Below are 25,827 nucleotides of genomic sequence, written 5' to 3' on the forward strand. Positions count from 1 at the left end.
TGTTATAAATGTATATTATCACGGACTTTTTTTTTCTATCATTAAATTTTTTTTCTATCACTAACTTTTTTTCTATCATTTGTGACGCACTGAAAAATACTCATGAAAAGAAGCATATTTCTTATTATAACTAATGACTTGTTGCTTCTTGATTATTCTTTCCAGACATGCCCCTATCTTTACAGTAATTAGACCCTCAATTAGGATTTTTTGGTTAGTTTGGTGTTTTGTTGAGCTGTTTTAGCGGCTTTTGAAGTGGAGACCCGTAGGATGATATTTTTGATAACACAGCTTTTAAGAACATCATGTCCAATATTATAGTCAATCAGAGGAGACCAACTTCACCATTTTATGTTTCTTCTTTACCCATTTATACCACACCTAATACATAACTTGCATGATTGTGCATAAAAATGCAAATAAAAACTTTACTAATAATATTTACGTTAATAGGATCAAGAGAACCGCCCTAGTCAATTCAATCGAGGAATGGGAAAAGACGAAGACATAGCAGCTAAAATAAAGAGTTTGGAGAGTAAGTTCGGACACAGACAATCAGTAGACAAAAAGCCCAAAGACTTACTTAGAGCCATAGGCAAAATCGAAACCTCGGATTGGAATATTAAAGAAATAGAAAAGAAGATCCTGGAGAATAAGATGGGAAAACCGTCGAGGGCTATCGATAAGGAAAAAGTTCCAAAGTGGAGTAAAGAACAGTTTTTGGCTAGACAGAACAAGATGGAACAAAAACATTTGGAGAGGCAAACAAGTGAGGAGGGTAAGTAATTAGAAAATTGATAAATTGTAAGCTAGCCTTAATGTTTGTTTATAATATCTTCTTCTTAGCATCATAACTCCGGAAGGGTATTTGCCTGTATGGCTGTATCATTCCATTCAACGTCCAATGTCTTACAGTCATAGTTTTCAGGTCGTCTTCCACGTCATCCAACCATCTCGTTCTGAGTATTCAATTTTTTAGTCTTCCTATGAGTTTCACTGTAATATTTTTTTTTTGCTGTTCTGGTAACTTCTTGTTTCTGGACATGTCCCAGTCATGACATACAATATCGTAGCCTTTATTTGACGCTGTGAGATGCAAAGCGGCCTACCCACAACCTACAATTTTATCAAAACGCTTTTATTACACCCTTATAGCCCAGTCGGGATAGCATTTGACCTTGCATTAGGAGCTGCCCCAAATTTTATTTTTCTAATCTTTAGGGAGGGTCAGTATTAGTATAAATTTAAAATCTCGACTGAATTGCGCCGTTGCGTTAGCCGCCATCTTGATTTTAAACGAGAACCGTTTTTGCTCAATATCTCCGCCATTTTCAATTTTTTGACAAAAAGTGTAGTAACTGAAATTGTTGAAAATGCGATTTTCTATAGATATTTATTATAATTTTTTTCGTGCGGTCGATATTTTCCGAGTTATGAGGGGAAAATAGTGACAGTTGTAGCATAATTATTGAATTATTGAATTATCTCGTTTATTAGTTTTACAACAAATATACAGGGTGTAACGAAAATACAGGTCATAAATTAAATCTCATATTCTGAGACCAAAAATAGTTCGAATGAACCTAATTTACCTTAGTACAAATATGCACATAAAAAAAGTTACAGCCCTTTGAAGTTACAAAATGAAAATCGATTTTTTCGAATATATCGAAAACTATTAGAGATTTTTAATTGAAAATGCACATGTAGCATTCTTATGGCAGGAACATCTTAAAAAAGAATTATAGTGAAATTTGTGCACCCCATAAAAATTTTATGGGGTTTTGTTCCTTTAAACCCCCCCAAACTTTTATGTACGTTCCGACTAAATTATTATTGTGGTACCATTAGTTAAATTTAATATTTCTAAAACTTTTTTGCCTCTTAGTATTTTTTCGATAAGGCAGTTTTTATCGAGTTGCGGCTTCTTTTTTAATATGTTTACATAAAAATTTTATGGGGGTTTTGTTCCTTTAAACCCCCCAAATGTTTGTGAATGTTCCAATTAAACCATTACTGCGGTACCATTAGTTAAACACAGTGTTTTTAAAACTTTTGCCTCTTTGTATTTTTTCGAGAAGGCACTTTTTATCGAGATATTACTTCTTTTTTAATACGGTTCAAAATAGACCTAAAAATGTAAATCATAAATAAATTTTCATATTATTACAAAGTCTCCATAATCGTACTTAGCCATATACAAATATGTGGTGGATTTGACAAATATTCAAAATATCTCGATAAAAACTGACTTTTCGAAAAAGTACTGAGAGGCAAAAAAGTTTTTAAAATATTGTGTTTAACTAATGGTACAACAATAATAATTAAATTGGAACGTACACAAAAGTTTGCGGGGGTTTAAAGGGACAAAACCCCCATAAAATTTTTATGGGGTGTCCAAATTTCAGTATAATTTTTTCTTAAGATACTACTACCATAAGAATGCCACATGGCTATTTTCAATAAAATATCTTTAATAGTTTTCGATATATTGGAAAAAATCGATTTTCATTTTGTAACTTAAAAGGGCTGTAACTTTTTTTATGTGCACATTTGTACTAAGGTAAGTTAGGTTCAATCGAACTATTTTTGGTCCCAGAATATGTCATTAAATTTATGACCTGTATTTTTGTTACATGATGTATAACTATACAAAAATGAAGAGAATTAAATTTTGTACAATTTTGATGCCGTACATTTTTTTGATAACATCAATATTTAAGGTAGTGCGTATGTGGTAAAGATGCGAGCGTAAGACCTGATTGATTTTGTAGCAATTGTTTTTGTTCAATATCTCCGCCATTTTCAACTTTTCGACAAAAAGTGTAAGAACTGAAATTCTTGCAATTACGATTTACTACAATTTTTCAAGAAAACCAGTGGCGGGTCTACAAGGGGGGGAAATGGGAATATTCCCCCCAACAGACAAATTCAACCAATCAAACCCGCTAGTTAATAAAATTAAGTGAACTTAATGCATATAATGCCTTTTTATGTCTTTTATATACTTAGTTTGGTTGATGTTTCATTGGAAGTTTCAAAAATTGTATAAAATATAATTCTCTTTATTTTTGTTTATGTACAATGTCGTAAAGTTAATAAAAAATGAGACAATTCAATAATTATGCTTCCCCTCTGCTTCCATTATTTTCCCGCCTAACTCGGAGAATATTGATCGTATAAAAAAATTGTATCCAAAGAAATCGTAGGAAATTGCATTTCCAACAATTTTCTTTCCCACCTTTTATGTTGAAAAGTTGAAAATGGCGGAAATATTAAGCAACAACAGTTCTCATTTAAAATCAATATGGCGGCTAATGCAACCGCGGAATTCAGTCGAGATTTTAAATTTACACTACTATTGATCTCTCCTAAAGGATAGAATTATAAAATTTGGGGCAGCTCGGAAACAAAATTCAATTCAATAATTATGCTTCCCCCACCACTTTTTAATATTCCATAATTCAATAATTATGCTCCAACTGTCACTATTTTCCCCTCATAACTCGGAAAATATCAACCGCATGAAAAAAATTGTTAAAAAGAAATTGTAGGAAATTTTATTTTGAACAATTTTAGTTGAAAATGGCGTAGATATTGAACAAAAACAATTGCTATAAAATCAATCCGGTCTTACGCTCACGCCATTACCGCATACGTACTACCTTAAATATTAATTTAAGCAAAAAAATGAAAGAGATGAAAATTGTGTAGAATTTAATTCTCTCCATTTTTGTATAGATACATATTTGTTGTAAAACTAATAATAAACGAGATAATTCAATAATTCAATAATTATGCTCCAACTCTCACTATTTTCCCCTCATAATTCGGAAAATATCGACCGCACGAAAAAAATTATAATCAATGAAATTATATAAAATTGCATTTTCAACAATTTCAGTTTCTACACTTTTTGTCATAAAATTGAAAATGGCGGAGATATTGAGCAAAAACCGTTCTCGTTTAAAATCAAGATGGCGGCTAACGCAACGGTGGAATTCAGTCGAGATTTTAAATTTATACTAATATTGACCCTCCCTAAAGATTAGAAAAATAAAATTTGGGGCAGCTCCTAATGCAAGGTTAGGCCTGTTATTCGTCTAACCCGACTGGACTATTATTCAAGTATTTTCAGATGCAGAGTGGCTCAAGCACTGAAAATACTTAAATAATGGATAACTTTAATGTAATAAAAGCGTTTTGGTAAAATTGTGGGTTAGCCACTTTGCATCTCATTTGATTTAGTCGTTTCTCCTGATTCTCCATGTGCCATCTTCCTCTTAAGGCGGGTTCTCATTAGTCAATCTCATTGATCAGTATCCTTGATTCTATGCTATAGAAGAAAAATAGATTTATATGAACGTCGATTCAGCGATATTGTTCTATCATATGGTATTTCAATAAAAGTGAAAACCTTCCTACTTTTGATAGATCAATGGAAATGATTCTATCAAATAGAACAATGCTTGACAATGAGAACTAGCGTTCAGTTGCGTTGACTTGTATTTTGTGTAGTTAAACTTTTCATTCACAGTCATTTGTTTCGAGCTTCTGTCATGTGTCGCATAATATTAATATATCTACGACATACGTTATTGGTATATACAATAATACAAACCAAAGACGTATGACGTAGATATCTTACTATTATGTGACACATGACAGAAGCTCGAAACAAATGACAATCGATGAAAAGCCCTATAGTAAGCATATGAGATGAGGTTAAATTCTTTGTGAAAACCATAGACATATTATAATTTCGTGAACAATGTCAAATTTTAAATGGAGAGACAACCATATCTGCAATTTCTAGAACTAGGTATACCAGAGAGAGGAGTGCTATGGATAATTAGGAGTGAACAATATAAAAACATAATAAAGCGGGAAAAAAGCTATGAAGCTAATCGTCTTGGAATGGAAATAGAAACACTGACTCTAAACGATATTAAAAATAAAATTAAAAGTATCCGGACAACCTACAAAGTTGAACTGAATAAAATAGTAAAAGCAAATAAAAGTGGTACAGGAAGAGATGATCTGTATAAATATAAACCATCATAAACCAAAACGTTTAAGAGGTGTTTCCGTTGCAAAATAGAGTCAGAGATGTTCTTGTTTTCCTATTTTTAAGTATGTTTTTTAAATATTCACACCCAATGCGAACGCCAGCATGCACAATTTTCTTCTTTACAGCCATTATTAAAGTTAGCACTTTGTAGACCGAATTCAATATCCTTGAAATAGTGTGAATTTGAATTCTATGTTCAGTTGCATAGAATCAACGCTATTGATCAATGAGATTGACTAATGAGAACCCGCCTTTACATCGGCCGTATATTTTCTCAGTATCATTCTCTGGAATATTTATAATTTGGCTTCATCTTTTTTTTTTGTCATTACCCAGATTTTATAACTTTAGATTATTACGGATCTAATTATTAATGTTCTGTAGATAGTCATTTTGGTTCTTTTGTCTAATAATTTCGATGCCATCAATATTTTATTAGCATACTATATACGATTGTTTATAATATACATATGATAGCAAAATGTTTGTTTTATTTAGAGTAAAAATATTATTGTTTAATGTTTTTAATTGTATAGAAATAAAACACGCTAAATAAATAAATAAAATTGAGTATGAAAGTATGCATATACTAATTGAGTGTTATTGCTATTTACATAGTGTTTTCCTATTTTAGTTAAATTTGCTGAATTCGATCAAAGCATTAAAAACTTGGATCAAAAATTGAAAGAAGGTACAGCAAGAGAATTAGGTCAAAACAAAGTGGCATCTATCACGGAAAAATTAGTGGGTAAAATCCCTACTGAACAGAAACCTCCAGAAAAAGTAAGTAAAAAATTTCCATTATTTTATTTTTTCGTAAAATGACTTATTTATTATAATTTTTAATTTTAACTTGTTATTTGGAATCTTCTTCTTAAGGTTCCATCTTCTATCAAAGGTTGGATATCAACATGGCAATTCTTATTTTACTTACAGCAACTCTAAATAGTCAGTTAGAACCAGTGTTGCCAATCGGCGGATAATTATCCGATTTGCGTACCTTTTTGAGAGTTGTCGTATCTTCTTCGTACCTTTACATAAATCGGATATTTGCGGATATTTTTCAGTGTATCTACCATCGACTAAAACTTTCTCATCCATATATTCTCAACACCAACAATACATTAATTTTGTTTGGTTCCACCCAAAATTTTATAAATAGCCTATACTGGATGAATGTTAGTGAGATCCGATACTTTTCATCTTTTGACAAAAGGGACATGTGCCGATTCTTTTGTTTAGAATTTAAATGCACAAGTGCATCCACTTAAGGCATACTAATCCAATTCAAATTTCAAAAACCGTCTGCCGTCCGATGTTATTTATGAGTTTTTAGTTTTTAGTCTTTAAACTTATGAAACTTATTTTCATGTTATGTAGTGCAGTGCTTCAGTAAACGTTTCCAGATTTCTCGGACATGAGATGTAGTTAAATCTAGTTCTTTTTTGTAAAGTTCTATCAAACCTAATATCTTAAACAAAACCATTTCATCAAAACGTGTTATACTTACCTAATTAGGTATATTTATGATTTTTTTGAGGAATGTAATGGTACTATGCAGAAAAGAACTTTTCGGCACAGAAACGTCACTTTTCTGCACACTACTGTCAGTTATTCTGTGAGAAAATATTAATTTTGTTAACATAAAATTGTGCAGAAAAATTCATTTGGAATAGTGGTTGTAGAAAAACTAGTAATATCTAGATATCTACTAATTAACTCAAAAATCCTTCAAATTTTTTGCATATAAAAATTATTTAGTCGGGCATTAACGTTGAACGCACCACGGGTATTATGGATAATAACTTTGATACCTTAATAACTACAAGACTGTCAAATACATTTCTATTGTTTTAGTTGTAATAAATCTTTAGTTGTTAAAAGAGCGTAGGCGCAAAATTTCGGACCAATAATCTTTAAACGTATTCATTTTTTTCGAATCCTGAGAAAACTAATAAATATTTTTGAAAAATTTGAACGCAGAATGAAAGATTACATTATTACCGAGGGCTGAAAGTCCCTTTGAATAAACAAAATGTTTCTTTTGAATGAGATATTTGAAATTAAAAATCACATTTAATATTCTCTTTTCCTTTTACCCCTGTAACATATTAGAATAAAAATTATAGAAGTCTTCAGGGACTTTCGGCCCTTGGTAATAATGCAATCTTTCATTCTGCGTTTAAATTTTTAAATAATAATAATTATTAGCTTTCTCAGGACTCGAAAAAAAATGCATTTTAAAAGCATTGACCAGAAATTTTGGGCCTATGTTATTAATGTAGCTGTAGTTTATTTCGTATTGATTTATTTATTATTTATTTTTCCAGTACCTAGTTTTAGGTAGTTATTACGTTTTAATAAATTAATATAACGATCCAAATAATGAAATATTTAGATTTAATTTATTTATTTGGAATTTAACACTTACCATAATACAAAATACGAATAATATAACAATATGTAGTAAGTAAATAGTATTTACATACATGAATTAGGTAATAATCAGCTAGGATACGAGATTTTCATCTATAAACGAAAATTTTTAAACTGTGTAATAGAGAATCCAGTAGATTAAAGGGCCGGTTGTTCGAACGCTAATCAGAAATGGAATCAACTTCATTAGCAAATATTTAATTACTGTCAATGTCAACTTTGATTGGGTTGCTGAAAACATAATTGATTACAATTATGAGATTAATTGATTAATTAATCAATTATGTTAATAATTGTTACGTTAATTGATAATTCATAATTAATTAATCAATCAATTATGTTAATTATCATAATGATAATTGATTACAATCAACTGATTGGCGTACGAATAACGGATTTTGTTATTTGATGGTTGTTAAGGGGACTAAAAGAATAACATTGGCAACATTGATTTTAATAACAGAATAATTTTTGACCTAGCGTACTTCTTCGTGACAAATCGGATATTTTTCGAGCGATCATCGGATAATCTAGAGAAATGCGATTGGCAACACTGGTTAGAACTCAAGACTAAACCATTTCCTTAGATTTCGTAACCAGGAGGTTCGTCTTCTCTATATCTCTTTTACCTTTTATTTTGCCCTCCATAATGAAACGAAGCAGACTATAGCGAGGACTTCTTACTACATGACCGAAATATTCAAGCTTCCGTCTCTTAATTGTGTGTATAATTTCTTCCCTCTTAATAATCCTATCAAGAACTTCAATATTGCTAATCTTGTTGAAACAATAAGAACGCTGATAAACTACCCCAGTTAATTGAAATACCATTCGAAAGTAATATTTCAATCGTCCAAGATACACTGGGATGCAAAATTAACCGGACACCTTAAAAATGGGTCATTTTTGATGTCTCGAATTTCCTAAACCTGTTGTCCGATTTAAGTGATTTTTTAATGTGTATATAGCCTTATTCGTTAACAATAGTCCGATTTAAGTGATTTTTTAATGTGTTATAGCCTTATTCGTTAACAATATCGCTGTAATAATATTGTTACTAAACGGGTAAATTTTCATTGTATACCGGGTGTACCAATGAAACTGTGTTTTTTCTCAAACTTCGCATCACCCTGTGGAATATTCTAGCATTTATAAAATACTGAAATTAAAACCCAACTATAGATTCATGTTTTCTAAACATTCCGTTTTTTTATTCATTCGCATATGTTGGACCATAAAAAAGTTAGGTACTTTAACAATTACCCATGTTTTTCATGAATACAGGGTGTTTTTAAATAAGTGTGGCAAACTTCAAGGGGTAATTCTACATGAAAAATTAATGACAGTTTGCTTTATAAACCTATGTCCGCAAATGATTCGTTTCTGAAATAGAGGGTGTTGAAATTTTTCTTACAAACTGACGATTTATTTATTGCTTTAAAACCGCTTGAGATATTCAAATGAAATTTGGTGGGTTTTAAGACGTATTTATTGTATATTTTTTGAAATATAAGTAAAGAATTTAATATTCACCATTGGCGCGCATTCGGGTTATATGAGCGGTTATATTACCCGTATGTGCGCCAATGGTGAATATTAAATGCTTAATTGGGACATCTTGGATATTAAAGCACCATATGTAACGCACAGCTGAATGTGGCTGAATTTTTATATTTGTGCGTCACAGTGTTGCCATGCTGTTTTCTATATATTTCTTTCATAATTTCAATCAATGTTAAATGTACCTACAAGAATAATAGAATAACAACGTTTACTTCTCCGTCATTATACTAGGTATAATGACAAATTAGGTGTCAAATTAAAGCTTATAATCCAAGGATAGTACTAAAGGTGAGAAATTAGACATAGTTTGTCTGTTCGCCTGTCCGTCCGACCGCGAATATAACTCCTCCGTCACTATAGCAGGTAGAATGACAAATGAGGTGTCAAATGAAAGCTTATAATCCAAGGATGGTACTGAAGGTGAGAAATTTGGCATAGTTTGTCTGTCCGCCTGTCCGTCTGACCGCGAATATAACTCCTCCGTCACTATAGCAGGTAGAATGACAAATGAGGTGTCAAATGAAAGCTTATAATCCAAGGATGGTAGTAAAGGAGAGAAATTTTACCTAGGCTGTCTGTCCGTCGAACCGCGAATATATCACCTCCGTCATTATTCCAGGTAGAATCACAAATGAGGTGTCAAATGAAATATTATAATTCAAGGATGGTAGAAAAGATGGAAATTTTTCCTAGGACGTACGATTTTAGAAATGCGGCCAGATGTGCTGTTTTAAGGTCACTGGAATAGTACAATACTGGAATATATTATTCGACGCGCCTTCACAAGACGAGAATAAATATACGCTTTCGGTTTAATGACTGTCTGTCCGTCTGTCTGTCCGTCCGCGAATACAACTTCCTCCGTTAATAATACAGATAGAATGACAGATGAGGTGTCGAATGAATGCTTATAACCCAAGGTTGGTACTAAAGATGAGAAATTTGACATCGGACTTCCGGTTTTAGAGTCGCAACCGTAAGTACTGTTTTAAAGTCACCGAAATTGTATAAGCGGTATATCATTCGACGTGCCCTAGCAACATGACAACAAATGTAACATTTTGTTTTTTATATCATTTCCGGTTAAAAATCTAAGACCAAAATTAGCCATCCACCACCCATGGTCAATATCTCAAAAAATAAGCGTTATATTGGGGATTTCTAATGTCGACATTAAAAGTTGCACTATTTTTTTTTTCTATAAAACATTTTGATCTAAAACGTACCAGAAAACTTCTTTGTACGCTCTACTTTAAAATAAACGTGATTGAGAAGCTAAATTTTAAACTTCGTCACACAACTTTTGCGATTAAACTTTGCAATGCACAAATCCGCACCTTTTTCTTTGAAAAATTCATAACCTTTATCATGATAAGAATAAAAACTTGAGGCAGATACCTTTTTCTTCAGAAATGTTAGAGCTATATACTGTAAAAATTTCAGAAAAAAATATTAAAATGGAACAGAGTTGTAGCGAGGTAAACGCAAAAAAACGTGATTTCTTTTTTTTTATTTTTAGGTTAAAATTGCGATTTTGACAATGTTCCCCCACATAAAATTCAAAATAAACTTCATTTTCGTTTTCAGCACCCTCGAAAATATAAAGTATGAATAAAATTAGCCATTCATCCCTCTGTGGTCAGTATCTCGAAAACTAAGCGCTTTTTTGAGGGTGTCACGCTCGTGTATAATATCACAAGAATTGTAACGTGATAATATGAAAAAATAGAGGATACGGCAACGATGTCACAAGTGATGGTCGGATCGAACGCCAAAATCTACACAGACATATTAGGGTGCTTTAATATCCAAGATGCCCCTTAATTGTATGTCAAAAAATGTGCAATAACTACGTCTTAAAACCGACCAAATTTCATTTGCATATCTCATCCGGATTTAAAGCAATAAATAAATCGTCATTTTGTAATAAAAATTTCAACACCCCTATCTCGGAAACGAAGCACTTGCGGACATACCGTTTATAAAGCAAACTCTCATTATTTTTTTATGCAGAATTTCCCCTTAAAGTTATAGCCATACTTATTTAAAACACTCTGTATTGATGAAAAACATGGCTAGTTGTTAAAGTACCTAACTTTTTTATGGTCCAATGTAAGCGAATGAATCAAAAAACAAAATGTAGAGAAAACATGAGGCCATAGTTGGAATTTAATTTCAGTATTTTATAAATGCTGGAATTTTCCACAGGGTGATGCGAACTTTGAGAAAAAACACAGTTTGATTGGTACACCCGGTATACAATAAAAATTTAACTGTTTAGCAACAATACTATTACAGCAATATTGTTAAAGAATAAGGCTATAATATATTAAAAAAATCACTTAAATCGGACAACAGGTTTAGGAAATTACAGACATCAAAAATTACCCATTTTTGAGATGGCCGGTTAATTTTGCACCCCAGTGTAGTTATCGTTCACCCTAGGTTAGCTCAGTCTCTCAGGGTGTGTGTGTGTGTGTGTGTGTGTGTGTGTGTGTGTGTGTGTGTGTGTGTGTGTGTGTGTGTGTGTGTGTTCGTCTTGTCCTAATCTTAAATATGGGGTTTTCGCTGAAATGTTTTATTTTAGTAAAAGTTTTGTTTGAATGGATTGAATTTTTATATCGCTTTTAAATAAAAAATGGCGGATTTTTGAAAAAGAAACGTTGACTTTTTTTATTGAAACATCCAGTATATTTTTTTGTAAATTGAAAGAACGGTCATTTATCTATCCAGCTATATAAAGTTTTTTAAAATCGGGTGTCAAAAGACTGAGCAATTAATTTTTAAAATTAGTGATGCAATGTGGAAATTACATATCATAATATAAATTTGCTTAGTTATGTTATTTACAGTATTTCTCATGATCATCTTTGAGTGCGTCACAGTTTTTCGATTTCTTTCTAACGCATTAAATTGTATGTGACAGAAAAAAAGGCACGTCGGTGATTACATTTCGTCGGTGACATTTTTATAACATTTATTCTAGTTATTCTAGTTGTCGATAGATGGCGCCATAATAAAAAAATAATTTTTTTTAAATTAGATAATATTACAAATATAATCTGTATTATTTATAAGACTATACAAATCAAAGAAAATACCATTTTATAAATACAAGAAACACATTTGATTTGTTTTTATTCCAAATTGAAAATAAAATGTGACAACTGTCAGATTTAACTAAAATGTCATGTTAGAATAAATGTCATAAATGTGTATTATAACGGACTTACCCTTTTTCCTATCATTTGTTACGCACTGAAAAATTATCATGAAAAGGACAATAGTTATGTGATATCCACGTTACACCTCTCATTTTAAAAATTAATTCCTCAGTCATTTGACAACCGATTTTAAAAAAACTTTATATCGCTGGCTAGGTGAATGACCGTTCTTTCAATTTACAGAAAAATATACTGGGTGTTCCATTAAAAAATGTCAACAAAGTTTTTTCAAAAATCCGCCATTTTTTTTCGTAATTGAAAGCGATTTAAAAAAATCCATTCAGACAAAACTTTTACTAAAGTAAAACATTTCAGTAAAACCGCATATTTCTATCTTGAGCCGATTAGAAGTTATAGGCAGTTAAAATTGGGGAAAATATAAGTGGACACCCGGTATAATATTATAAATCAGACTGCTATTTATCACCAAATGGGCGTTTTAATGAGTGGAACATGTAGAATATGTCAAATGACAGGATTTATGACAGGTGATAAATAGCAGTCTGATTTTTGCATGAGAGTTTAATCTCTGTTCGGAGAGTTTAAGTCTGTTCTGTCGGACAAAATAAATGTGCCGTTTTCGTGGTCTGACTGTTCCAAATTTTTAACCTGTTCCACAATTAAAACTGCCCCTGTTACAGTGTTCCTGATATATCAAAGTTTATCTGACTAGACACCCTTAACCTATTAACAAATTTTCAGCTTGCTATTAATCAACTTTTTTTTCATACGCGGGATCCAGACATATTATGGATTACCGCCAAAGGCCGATATGATCAACCAAAAAAGAAGATGTATTTGGTGATATTTCTAGTTACTTTCTTGAGTGTGCTCTGTCTTTTTAGTTTACTCCTCTTGATTTAAAAACAAAGCTTAGTTGAAAATCAAAAATTGGTTAACTGTATTTATTTTTATATTTTAAATTTTTTTACAGTTACATTTATGTATTTTTAAAAATATAAATATGTTTTGTTGTTTTGAATTCTAATACTACTGCATACCTAGCAATTCTATAAATATTGAAAAATTCTAGACGAATCGTCAGCCAGCTTTACCAACGCCCAATAATTCCGAATTTTGTCACTTCTGCAAGAAGCGTGTCTATCTTATGGAACGACTGTCTGCAGAAGGAAGGTTCTTCCATCATGGGTGCTTTAAGTAAGTAATTTTGAATGATTTATAAATTATTTTTTGAAAAGAGTGTGTCTTAGAGACAGCCCAAAATGTAGATAATATAATTCCATAAAATTCTTAAAATATTAAAGCTATTTATTTATGAATGAAATAAAGATAGACGTATCCGCAATCATTTATTGTCTTATTCCGACGACCGGTTTCGCTCTCTAAAATTTGCAGAGCATCATCAGGTCAACGGTTACAAGTAAACTAAATGCTACATATAAAAACCAGAGTTAAAACGTTGTCCGGTGGCTAACAAAGACCATTATGATCCAGCCAATATGAAAAATTTAAGTTACAACTAGAGATATACACAAATGCATGCATATATACAAGTATATTATCTACACACAGACGATCTACAGTGTGGAAGGCACTTATGGAATAAAATTATTTCTGTCCTTGTATCAAAAAATTATAAAAAACGCTGAGATCCGTCGATTTTTAAATAAAAATGTGCACTTTTTAAACATAAATTTAAATATACAGGGTGATCCTTGCAAGTCTAGCAGAGTCCATATGCTTTATTTTGAATGAAACACCCTGTATATTCTTATATTTTTAAAATCTGCTTAACAACTTGATTTCAACGAACTATAACATGTAGGGTGTATTATGAATAATACAGGGTGAAAGTTTGAAATTAACAAGTATGGAAACCACTGATGGAATAAAATTGTTTGTGTCATTATTTTAAAAAAATATAAAAAATACTGCGACACGTCAACTTTTAAATTCAAATGGGCGCTTTACAAACATAAATTTTAATATACAGGGTGATTCACGCAAGTACAGCATAGTCCATGATCTTTACTTTTAATGGATCACCCTGTACATTTTTATATTTTTAGAATCTGCTAAACAACCTCATATCAAAAAAGTGTATTATGTAGGGTCCATTATGAATAATACAAGGTGAAATTTTGAAATTATTTATAAATTTTGTTAAGACATTAAATACAAAACCCAATAGATTTAATACATAGTGTAGAAAATTGACGCCTTTATTTAGCTAATTTAAAATATATACCATTATTTAAAGCATGATAAATTATTAATTTTAAAATTTTATGTAGGTATTTAATATCTTGCCGAAAATTACACATAATTTTAAAATTTCACCTTGTATTATTCATAATAGATCCTACATAATAGGTATACACTTTTTTGATATGAGGTTGTTTAGCAGATTCTAAAAATATAAAAATATATAGGGTGATCCATTAAAACTAAAGATCATGGACTATGCTGTACTTGCGTGAATCACACTGTATATTTTAATTTATGTTTGTAAAGCGCCCATTAGAATTTAAAAGTTGACATGTCTCAGTATTTTTTATAATTTTTTAGAATAAAGACACAAAAAATTTTATTCCATAAGTGGTTTCTGTACTCTTTAATTTCAAAATTTCACCCTGTATTATTCATAATACACCCTACATGATATAGTTTGTTGAAATCAGGTTGTTAAGCAGCTTTTAAAAATAGAAGAATATACAGGGTATTCCATTAAAAATAAAGCTTATGGACTCTGTTAGACTTGCAAGGATCACCCTGTATATTTAAATTTATGTTTAAAAAGTGCACATTTTTATTTAAAAATCGACGGGTTTCAGCATTTTTTATAATTTTTTGAAACAAGGACAGAAATCATTTTATTCCGTAAGTGCCTTCCACCCTATATACATATGTATGCAGTGTAGTAGTATATGATTATGCAATGGATAAGTGTTGTACTTACATGCCGATGCAAGGAATGATTTCTAAAGTCTGCACTAACATACCTTCTTGCTCAATTTATGCTAATAGGGAACTGATAGGATGGACGGATAATGATGCATAGGTTAGCAAATGTTTGGGCAAGTTCTTGAGGATGAGGAAGGTGAAGAGTATTTAATTATATTTTATACACTACAAATACGCACATTTTCTTCAAATCATTTCCTGCAGAAATTTGGCATCGTTGTTGGCCATAGAGACGTACTGAAAATCAAGATGAGAAGTCTATGCTTCTTTTAAACCTCATCGAGCGCCCAAAGCAAAGACATACTGTATCACTTTTTGTATTGTCTATCCGTTTCATATATTGAGAGACCACCATGGCAATATGTACTTTGCACACTGCTGCTCTGAAGTTGAGCAGGCTATTGCCATAAAATATAGATATAATTGCTATTTCGAGTACGACACATGCAGTTCCCAGATAGTTTTATCCATTTTCAACGACAAGTTGTTTAATTTAATACTTTTAAGTATGTAATCAACAATTTAAATCCAACCACTGTTTGGTTTTGCGGTTATTAGCGCAAGTACTTCACAGTTCACCGAAGATGGACTGATAAGTCCGAAAACGGTCGTTCTGAACAACTATTGTAATTTATTTGGATTTTAATTTAACTTTTAATTAAATACTTATGCCAATTACAATAAAGTTTCTTACTTCGATGTTAAAGTTTTTTATATTTATATCATTTTTACAAGGTTTTTTTTACTTTTAGATGTCAGTATTGCAATGTTCAGTTACGGCTTGGGTCGTATACATTCGATCGAGATGGTTTATACGGATACAGATTCTTCTGCTTACAACACTTCGGAATGGTAAGAGAAGAATCGCCAGCCAAAGTAACGCGAGCACCTTCGACTAAACGTGTTGACAGATCCAGTCCAGAGAAGAAATCTTTAGGCATCGCTGGAGTTGACTTGCTCGATAAAGGTAAGGGTTATAGTTGTCTTATTCGACTTATTCTTCTCTGTGTGCCGTGCTTGTTTTCAAGCGTTGGCTATCGTCGTATTAATAAGCTGAAGAAATGTTTCTTGATCGACATCTATATAAAACAATTCCTCGACCGTTCGACCTGTCCATTGTCTAATGTTACGCAGCCAGGACAGTTGTTTTCTTCCGAGCCAGCATTTTCCTTAGATTTTGCCCTGAATGATCAACCAGAGTAAGTGATCAACCGGTCCTCTCATTATATGACCGAAGTATTAAACCTTTCTTATTTTTACGATTTATTTATTTTTTATTTAGCGTATGGCTTAAGTACATCACAGAATATATTTAGATTTATGATACAATGCATCACAAACAGATGTCCAATTTTTTTATATATTCGATTGACCCTTCGGTTGCCATTACAAAGTCTATAGGGTCGCCTGTGTATGCTCTGCGTGGGCAGTCCTGAACAATGTGACTGATCGTCTGTCTTGCAGCGCCGCAGTCACAAGAAGGCGAGGGGAGTTTACCCCATCTGTAGAGGGAGTCGGCGCATCTTCCACAGTTTGTTCGAATTCGATTAAGGACTGCCCAAATCTTACGGGGACGTTCAAATTCGCCAGGTTTCCCTATAATGTTCGGTAGACTATGGTAATGCGGATCTGTCCTACTTTCCCAATCTTCTCTCCATCGGGTATTTAAGTCAAAGTTGGATTGCTGCAGCGCTTGAGCAGATTGCAGAGGGGGTAACCTGGATCGGAGACAGTTTCCAAGAATATCGGGGATATCGTTGTGGACTAGAAGCTGGCGACTGTCCATTATTTGGTTATATTCTTTAACCAATGCATGTTCGCGGCGTAGGTTGGGTGGTGCTATATTACTAAGGGTAGGTAGCCACATTGTAGGGGTGGGCTTAATTGTGCCTGTTATCATACGCATAGCACGGTTTAGCTGGGTGTCGACCAGGTGGGTATGCCTGCTATTTAGCCACACTGGAGCACAGTATTCTGCCACCGGATATATCAGGCCAAGAGCAGAGGATCTTAATGTTGATGCTGTGGACCCCCATGTAGTGCCGCAAAGTTTCTGTATTGTATTGTTGCGTGTTTTCAATTTTGCTGCTGTTTTCGTCAGGTGATCTCTGAATGTGAGCGTTCTGTCTAGAGTAACCCCAAGGTATTTCGGGTATTTATTGTGTTTTAACAGCTTGTTATTAAAATACACTCGCAATTCTCTGTTTGCCAGCTTGTTGTTGAGATGAAAAGCTGATACTTCAGTTTTTGTAGTACTTGGCTGTAGTCTCCCTTTCTTAAGGTATTCGCTGAGGATGGATAAGTCATTCGTGAGAGTGATTTCTGTAATTTCTAAAGATTGGTGGCTTGTTGCAAGGGTCCAGTCGTCAGCATATCCAAACTTCCGAGATTCGGTTTCAGGCATGTCAGCAATATAGAGGCTGAAAAGTAAAGGGGCAAGGACAGAACCCTGTGGAAGACCCTTGGTAAGTTTCATCTGTCAACTCGTCTCCTTTCCCATTATAACCTGGAAGGCTCTGTTTGTCAGCATGTTGTCAATGAGGTTAATTATCTTTCTGCAGGGGATAATACGGGCCAGTTTATATATTAATCCCTGTCTCCAAACAGTATCATATGCTGCTGTTAGATCTATAAATACTGTTGCTGTCTTTTGTTTCTTTTGAAAACTAGCTTCTATGAAAGTTGTTAATGACAGCACTTGGTCCGTACAGCTTCGATGAGGGCGGAAGCCAGCTTGTTCAATGGGGATATTTTCTAGTATCCTGTGACTAATTCTGTTGAGGAGAAGCTTTTCTAATAGTTTATATACCATGCTGAGTAGAGCTATGGGGCGGTAGTTTTGTGGCTTATCGTTTGATTTGCCCGGCTTCGGAATTGCAATTATCTTTGTTCGCTAAAGTGAGAGAGGAATGTTACCTGACTGAAATATATCATTAAAGAACATTGCAAGCCACTGTTTCGTGTATGTACCACTGTGTATGAAGAACTCTGGATGGATACCATCAAACCCAGGTGCTTTACCTGATTTCATTTCTTTCAGCGCATGTGTGATTTCAAAAATAAGTATTCTTGCTGAATATTCGGAGTTCGTTCTGTTCATTTGTTTTAATGCCCTTAAGTCTCTTTTCACGTTGGTAGTATGTGTATTTTTATGATGTTGATCTATTATCGCTCTTTGTGCATGGTATCTAGCACACCTTCGTTAGATATGTGTGCTGTCCACGGGATTCTGAGCATGCGACGGTAACAACACAACTCGAACGCTTCTAATTTGTTAAGATTTTTTATTTCCGTTGTCCAGGTTTCACATACATAGATCAAAATGGACCAGATGTAGCACGATGTAGCGCTTCAATACTCTTAGACGTGTGGACAATGACAGACTTCTACTGCAGAATACCGAACACCATCTAATAATGCTTTTTCATGCAAGTTCTATTCTGGTCAAAATGCCCTCTTTAAACCCAGATTTCAACCCAGCAGTCAATTCAGCTACCCAGATATCTAAAGTGATCGACTCTTTCCAGGATTTTGTCATCTAATTTTAATGTACATACTGAGTCTTCGATATTAATTTTTCCGACAACCATCCATTTTGATTTCTTTGCATTGATTGTTAAGCTCTTTGCAGTACATTCGTTGTTTACAGAATTCAACAGGGTTTTAAGGTCTTCTAGACTCTAGACTAGACTATCTGCCATTAAGGCGGTGTCAATTCGTATCTGATTGGATTAATAATTTCACCACCGATTTTAACACCTTCGCGACAATTATTTAACGCTTTCTCAAAAATTGGTTCGGTGTAGGCATTAAATAATGTCGGTGACATAACACATCCCTGTCTGACACCACAATTAATAGAAACTTCAGCTGAAACTTCTTGATCCACCTTAATACAAGCGGTCTGATTGTAGTAAAGATTTTCTTATACGACATTTATTATTATTTAAAACGAATATTTTGTTTTAGTGCAAACACCAGAACGAATTGAATTTTCTAACTTGTCTTCTGGCCATGTTTCATCAGATCAAGAAGACTCTCTTAATCAAATTGACGAAGACGAATGGACTGATAAAAACTTTGGTGCTTCTTGTGCGGAAATGGAAGATAGTGATGAAGCTTCCTCTAGTTTCAGGTAAACAATGAATCCATCTATCCATTAATCCATTATCCACTATTGTGTATCCATTAATTACTACACAAAAATCTCTTTAAAATTTCAAAAATCAAATATTACATTTTAGTGACCCTGACAGTGATGATGAAGGTGCCTACGATGATGCTTTAGAAGAACCTGTTACAAAAGAAGGTACTTTGAAATGGGCTGAGCGATGGAAGAATAGTTATTCGAGAAAAAAACGAAATTCGCATTCGGATGAATACAGCAGTAGTGATCAATCGAGTTATTATGACAGTTCAGACGGTAAGTAAAATAATTTATATACGATGTGACAGGTATGCCCTTTACCCATACATACGTATCTTTCGTAAAAGTCTAGAGCAAGATAAGGTTAAAAAATAGTAAATAGTCAGAATATGGGACTGTAGATAAATACTTTATTGTATACTGTTTGATATGAAAGTTTATGGCATTATAATTAGTTTCTCTTCTAAATTCATCGTTACGAATTTTGTGTCGTTACTTGGGCCTTTTGAGGAGCTAAAGGTAAACGACTATTGAAAGCGACGCTGAATGGGCTCTGGAGCAACTGGAAACTGATCCTAATCTTCATCGAAAAATCATCTTCAGCGGCGAGGCTCATTTTTAAATGAATGGACTCTTCGACAAATCTAATATTTGAGAGTACGGTCATCTCACGTTCAAATAATTAGAACTGGCCACCGAGATCGACCGATTTAACTCCGTTAGATTTTTTCTTAAGGGGTTTTTTAAGTCTCTATACAAATAAGTCACAGACTATAGCGGCCTCCAAAGTCAACATAACCATGGAAAATTGCCGTTGAATTACTAAATGATGAGCAACTGAAAAGTTTGGGATTTATGTAACTATTAATAGTTAATAAAGTTATAATAGATAAATCTTAAGAGTACATGATAATATGCTAAAATAAACTTTTTATTTGACAGTCGTCAAGAAACTGATGTCACTCACACGCTTTATGAGGTTAAGATTTCTGAGGTGTATGTATTACTACAAAAAATTGTGATGTTGATTTTTTACGTCAATTTGTTGAAGTCAGTGTTTGTATTTTGTAATAAAATATACCGAATGTTTCAGACTTGAAAAAACATATGTTTGAAGAGAATACATTTTCGATAAGTATGGCAATACTGGCGGTTTAATTTTTGTCAGTTAAGTAAAATTTACGTTTGGATCTGTTTTGTCTGTACTTTATTTTATTCTAAATGCAGAATAATACATTTTAGAAGAGTCAGTTCGTGTCATATATACAAATATCCCTCTTCTTCTTCGTCAACCATTTTCCGCCCACATGTGAATGTAGGCCTCTTCAATTGCCATCTTTCTCTATCATGTGCAAATCTAATCCACTGTTTGCCTGCCACTGTTATGTCAAGAGAGATGTAAATATACAATTTAAAAAATTTTAAGTTTTCTGTGCTGCCGATTGTGTCCAAACGTCATTTAAAGATAGAATGAAACATTCGGTATTATTACGTCCAATTTTCATTTAAAAAGTACCAAGTGACAAGGTATGATAAAATTGTTTTATTTTTAGTTTTCATCAATGTTGTTTTGTTATTTTTCAGTCTTACTATAGTACACAGTTTACTACTAAATTTACTACTACTACTACTAGACTTACCAAAGATTTAATGACACGCTGTAGGTAAAAATGTCACCACGTTCTATGTCAAATGTCATAAATGTCACGTTTTATGTCAAATGTCACATACATGTTGCATATTTATGTCACGTTCTATGTCAGATTGTTTTTGTTGTTTGTTTGGGTTTATACAGTGATGCGGGAGGGAGGGGATGCGGCATACGGTGAAGTAGATGGGCTCGGTTTCGCTCGCAAAAACGCTCCATCCAATATGGCGGAACAAGTCTTTGGTAGTATATTCTGCTCTGTATAAAATATATAATTATAAAATTGTATTATATAAATATATGAGTAATTAATAATTTTAATAACAAATTATTAACATATTCCATATATAACGTATAAAAACCTACCCGTCGCCATATTGGATGTAGCACAAAAGTGTCAAATCAAGTGGTCCCATTTAGTAAATACAAAATCATCCCTTATGTCATATCCCCTCTCTCCCATATCACTGGGTTTATATGACTGCGGCCACAAAATCCATTCCCCAAAATATATGTCAAATTGTAAACTAATTTTAGATTAAAAATGGTTGTGACCGACTAGAGGATAATAGTTGAACTATGACAGTCACTATTATAGATTCTATATGTCAAATTAAAAATGGCAAACAATCCCATCGCTGTCACACACACAATCCTCAAAATTCTGTAATGAATGTTCGATATAAGTTCTGACTACACCTTGTGTATGGCGAATTTGTATGACGTCAACATAAAGAAATTTCTGACCATTCACTGCATATAAATATATCCTTCTCATTCTTAAACATGTGACATGTATGATCTAAATGGTACTTCTTTCTCTAACAAATTGATTTCTCTATACCTCTAATGAGCACATCATTGCTTATCTAATTATTAGAGAAAGAAAAACTTACTTGAGTTTTGCCTCGCTTCCTTTCCCCAATTTTGGGCATAAGCCTCCCCTAATTTCGTCCAATCTTCTGCGTTTCTTATTACATTCATCTCGGTATTGAGAATTTTTTAGGTCATCTGCCTATAGCATTTTTGTATTTTACTGCCATTTCCTGTTTTGCCAATATCTATTCGATTAGATTATTCTATTTTTCCTCTTCATATCCTATGTTGTGTTAAGAAAATTGACATAGCTCTGAAAATGGCTAGCCGAAAGCGTTCAGCTAGGACTTAAATAGTTTACACACTCTTAAAATATACACTTTTCTTTTCAATTCATTTATTTGTCATAAGTGTATACAAAACACATCAGTGTTTAGTTGAAAACAAATAATAATGTTTTACTAATATTGGCTGTCGAGTTTCTAACGATTATCCAAAACAGCTGCAAATTGATAAAACATCCTACACATGTCTAAATATAGCCCAATAAATGACCGTTTTGGAGTGTAATTTTCAGGGGCAACTCCGAATTGCATGAAAATTTGGATTTAAGTTCTACTTACCCTCCACTTCAAAGTTGAAATTGTGCCGTTGGTTGCTTTTACTTGGGGGGTGACAGTCACCCCTACTCGGGGGGTGAAAAACGCTTGTTTAAAATAAGCCCGGAAATGGATAAATTGACAGATTATAAGCACCTTTTGTTCTATAAAGTTTTTTACGTAAGTCAATACTTTTCAAGTTATTCGCGATTGAAAATGTTGATTTTTCGACCAAAAAACTACGTTTTTAGACTGTTTTTCGCAAATAACTCAAAAAGTAAAAATTTTTATCGAAAAAAATATTCCCAGCAAAAGTGTAGCTTATAAAAAATCGAAAAAAATGGTGTATCAGTAAAGTCTATACATTCAGTAAAAGCAAAGTTGTAGCTCATGAAAAATTCGTTCTTATTCGTCTAATTCCAAATCTAATAATTCAACGCGAAATCACCAAAAAATCAAGCACTTTTCGGGAAAAGCTTATTAACATTTTTAAAGTATCTAAAAAAAAGTTGGCCCAATTTTTGGGTAAAAAAATCGTGAAAACCTGCCTCTATTTAGCACCCTAAATATAATTAATCGTTACCGCTTTACCATTTATTTTAACTCTATGTGGATTGTTTATATGATCTGTAAGTTTTATTGGTTTGAAGTGCTTATTTTTGAAAAAAATTGATTTTATAGTAAAAAAAAATTTCTAAAAATTTTTGAAAAATTTCCTTTTTTCAAAATAACTTAAAAAGTATTAGTGATAAGAAAAATCTTAACGAGTAAATAAATGTAGGTTTTGCTATTATAAATATGTTTGTTTCATTTTGTTTTTCCGTAAGACAGAAATTGGTTAAGATATGGCTGTTCAAAATTTGTATACACTCGTGATTAGTGACCCATTCAAGCTTTTTCAACTATAACTCTTTTAAAAATAAGCACTTTAAACCAGTGAGACCGACAGATCATATAAAAAAAAGAATGTGTGTATTTTGTACGCACGTAAGAAGTTATACTTCTATTATATGATTTCAACGAAATCAATATACTTTAAACAGTTTCTCTACTACTTTCCAAAAATTTTTATTAAAACAATACCAAAAATTAAAAGAATAAAACACACACAAACACATTGAAAAATGCCACAAATGAATTCTGCACAATAATTGTTGCCAAAAATTTTAATTAAATACGTATTTTCTGAAAAAAATTATATAATAATATACTTACAATCATAAAATCTATAAAAAAAAATAAAAAAATAACAACTTGCTTGGGGCTTGAACCCACTTCACGTCTAACGCGCCGTACGAAAGTCGAAGCGAGTTCCCACTGCACCACATTCGCGTATACGTCATGTGGGAATATACACAAACTAAACATTTACACCATAAACTTTTTGACATTTTGTTTATTTATATGAATTTAATTAAATTATTAGTTTGATTTTTGTCGAATTAAAATACAACAAAATATAGAGTACGAAAACGATATATTGGATGAAGATTTGTAGAAAGTTTGTTCGTAATCAGATTATGTAAATTAAAGCATTGCCTACTAATAGGTAACTACATTATTTTTTTTAAATTTTCCAAATAGATAGGTATGAAGATAATTTTTTATTGGAATACAACTGAAACATTTAGAATTACGTACCTGCGGCTTTTCAAAACTATTTAAAAAGTCACTATAATTATAAATTTGATTTTATTTCTGTCCTCACAACAATAAAAACTAATATATACAATATTTTTGTTTACCGATAACCTCGATATTGAACAATTATTGACAGATCATTTCAACACCCAATCAGAGCCCATATAACGACTAATACCATACTGTCGGTGTGCGCATGCGCGCAGATTAATAAAATTTCGCCCTCAATGAAATCGCGCCTAAAGAAGTGTAACTTCAAAAATAGATAAGTACGTAAATTGTTTGTAAAGCGGTAACGACTAATTTCATTTGGGAAACTAAACGCGGGGAGATTTTCATAATTTTTTCACCAAAAAAATGAGGGCAAACTTTATTTTGAGCGTAACTCGCTTATTTTTAATGCTAGAAACTTGTGTTTACACTTACAGAAACAATTAAAATAAAGCTTTTTATAAACACTTTAAAAAAGTTTGAATGGGTTTTTCCCGAAAAGTGCTTAATTTTTCGGTGATTTCACCTTGAAATATTCGATTTAAAATGAGACGAATAAGAACGTGTTTTCCATGAGCTACAACTTTGTTTTTACTCGATTGATAGACTTTACTGATATACTATTTGTTTCGGTTTATTATAAGCTACATTTTTGCTCGGAATATTTTTTTCGATCAAATATTTACTTTTTGAGTTATTTGCGAAAAGCCGTCTGAAAACGTAGTTTTTTTGTCGAAAAATAAACATTTTTAATCGCAAATAACTGGAAAATTATTGACTTAAATAAAAAACTCTATAGATTAAAAGTTGCTTAAAATCAGCCAATTTATCCATTTCCGGTCTTATCTAGAACGTATTTTTTTTCACCCCCGAGAAGGGGTGACTGTCACTCCCCAAGTAAAAGCAACCAACGGCACAAATTCAACTTTGAAGTGGAGGGTAAGTAGAACCTAAACCCAAATTTTCATGCAATTCGGAGTTGACCCTGAAAATTACACGGTATCGCCGTATTTCCCGTTCATTTACTGGGCCAATATATGTATAATAATTGCTGCGTGTTGTTTTAGGTGAAGAATCAGACACCGCCACGGAGGGAGAAGAAGATATCAGAGCCCGTGAACTTCGGAAACGAGAAGTTTGCGTCGAACCGCCCATCGTCCATACAGACACCGGCACCGATACCGAGGTGAAATCAACTTTAAATCTATATGTAAACATCCCCGACGTAGTTTCCAATCGCGATATCTTTAACTTAAATAGGTCCTCGGACAATATTTCCGTGAATTCGGGCGAATACAACAGCGCAGACTCGGGAGATTTCGATCTCAACATGAACAAAATCGACGAAAGTAACGTAGTGGTAGGAAAATTGCAAATCACGAAACCCGGTAACGCTTCAGGCTCCTCCGATAGCCCTGACACTTCGGCTATACCGAAGAAAATCATCAGAAACTTTATAGTTCCTATGAAAGACAGGAAGACGTATGGTCCGGAATTCGTGCCCAAATTCCAAGATCAAGAACCGGAACCTTTGTTGGTCATTAAGAGAACTCCCAGCAAGATATCAATACCCAAAGAAATGGTTAAACCTAAAGTGGCGGTAAACACGGCTTTACTTGACAAAGAAAAGTATTTTGGAGCTACCAATAAAAAATTGCCACCCAGGAAAACCGTACAGAGGTCGGATACAGTTGCTAAACCCGACGATCTAAAAAAACCTCCCATTAAAAAACCAAACATTCTTAATAAACCTTTAGTAAAGCAAC

At 32.8% G+C, this 25,827-nt stretch overlaps 1 protein-coding gene across 16 annotated transcripts in view; it reads left to right on the forward strand.

Annotated features, from left to right (window-relative positions):
- LOC114343397 (F-actin-monooxygenase Mical) overlaps positions 1–25,827 on the forward strand; it is a 228,788-nt gene that overhangs the window by 154,737 nt on the left and 48,224 nt on the right. For 14 of the 16 annotated variants that reach the window (XM_028294217.2, XM_050650929.1, XM_028294268.2 and 11 more), the window contains 8 exons: positions 454–778; positions 5,706–5,854; positions 13,328–13,452; positions 15,972–16,186; positions 19,189–19,354; positions 19,464–19,642; positions 20,309–20,362; positions 25,129–25,247. In XM_028294217.2, the coding sequence (XP_028150018.1) occupies positions 454–778; positions 5,706–5,854; positions 13,328–13,452; positions 15,972–16,186; positions 19,189–19,354; positions 19,464–19,642; positions 20,309–20,362; positions 25,129–25,247 (1,332 nt within the window). The remainder of the gene's footprint in view (positions 1–453; positions 779–5,705; positions 5,855–13,327; positions 13,453–15,971; positions 16,187–19,188; positions 19,355–19,463; positions 19,643–20,308; positions 20,363–25,128; positions 25,248–25,827) is intronic. The other 2 variants (XM_050650933.1, XM_028294317.2) reach the window with 1 other exon arrangement.

The sequence above is a fragment of the Diabrotica virgifera genome, chromosome 5 (genome assembly GCF_917563875.1).
Source record: "Diabrotica virgifera virgifera chromosome 5, PGI_DIABVI_V3a".
Classification (NCBI taxonomy): Eukaryota; Metazoa; Arthropoda; class Insecta; order Coleoptera; family Chrysomelidae; genus Diabrotica; species Diabrotica virgifera.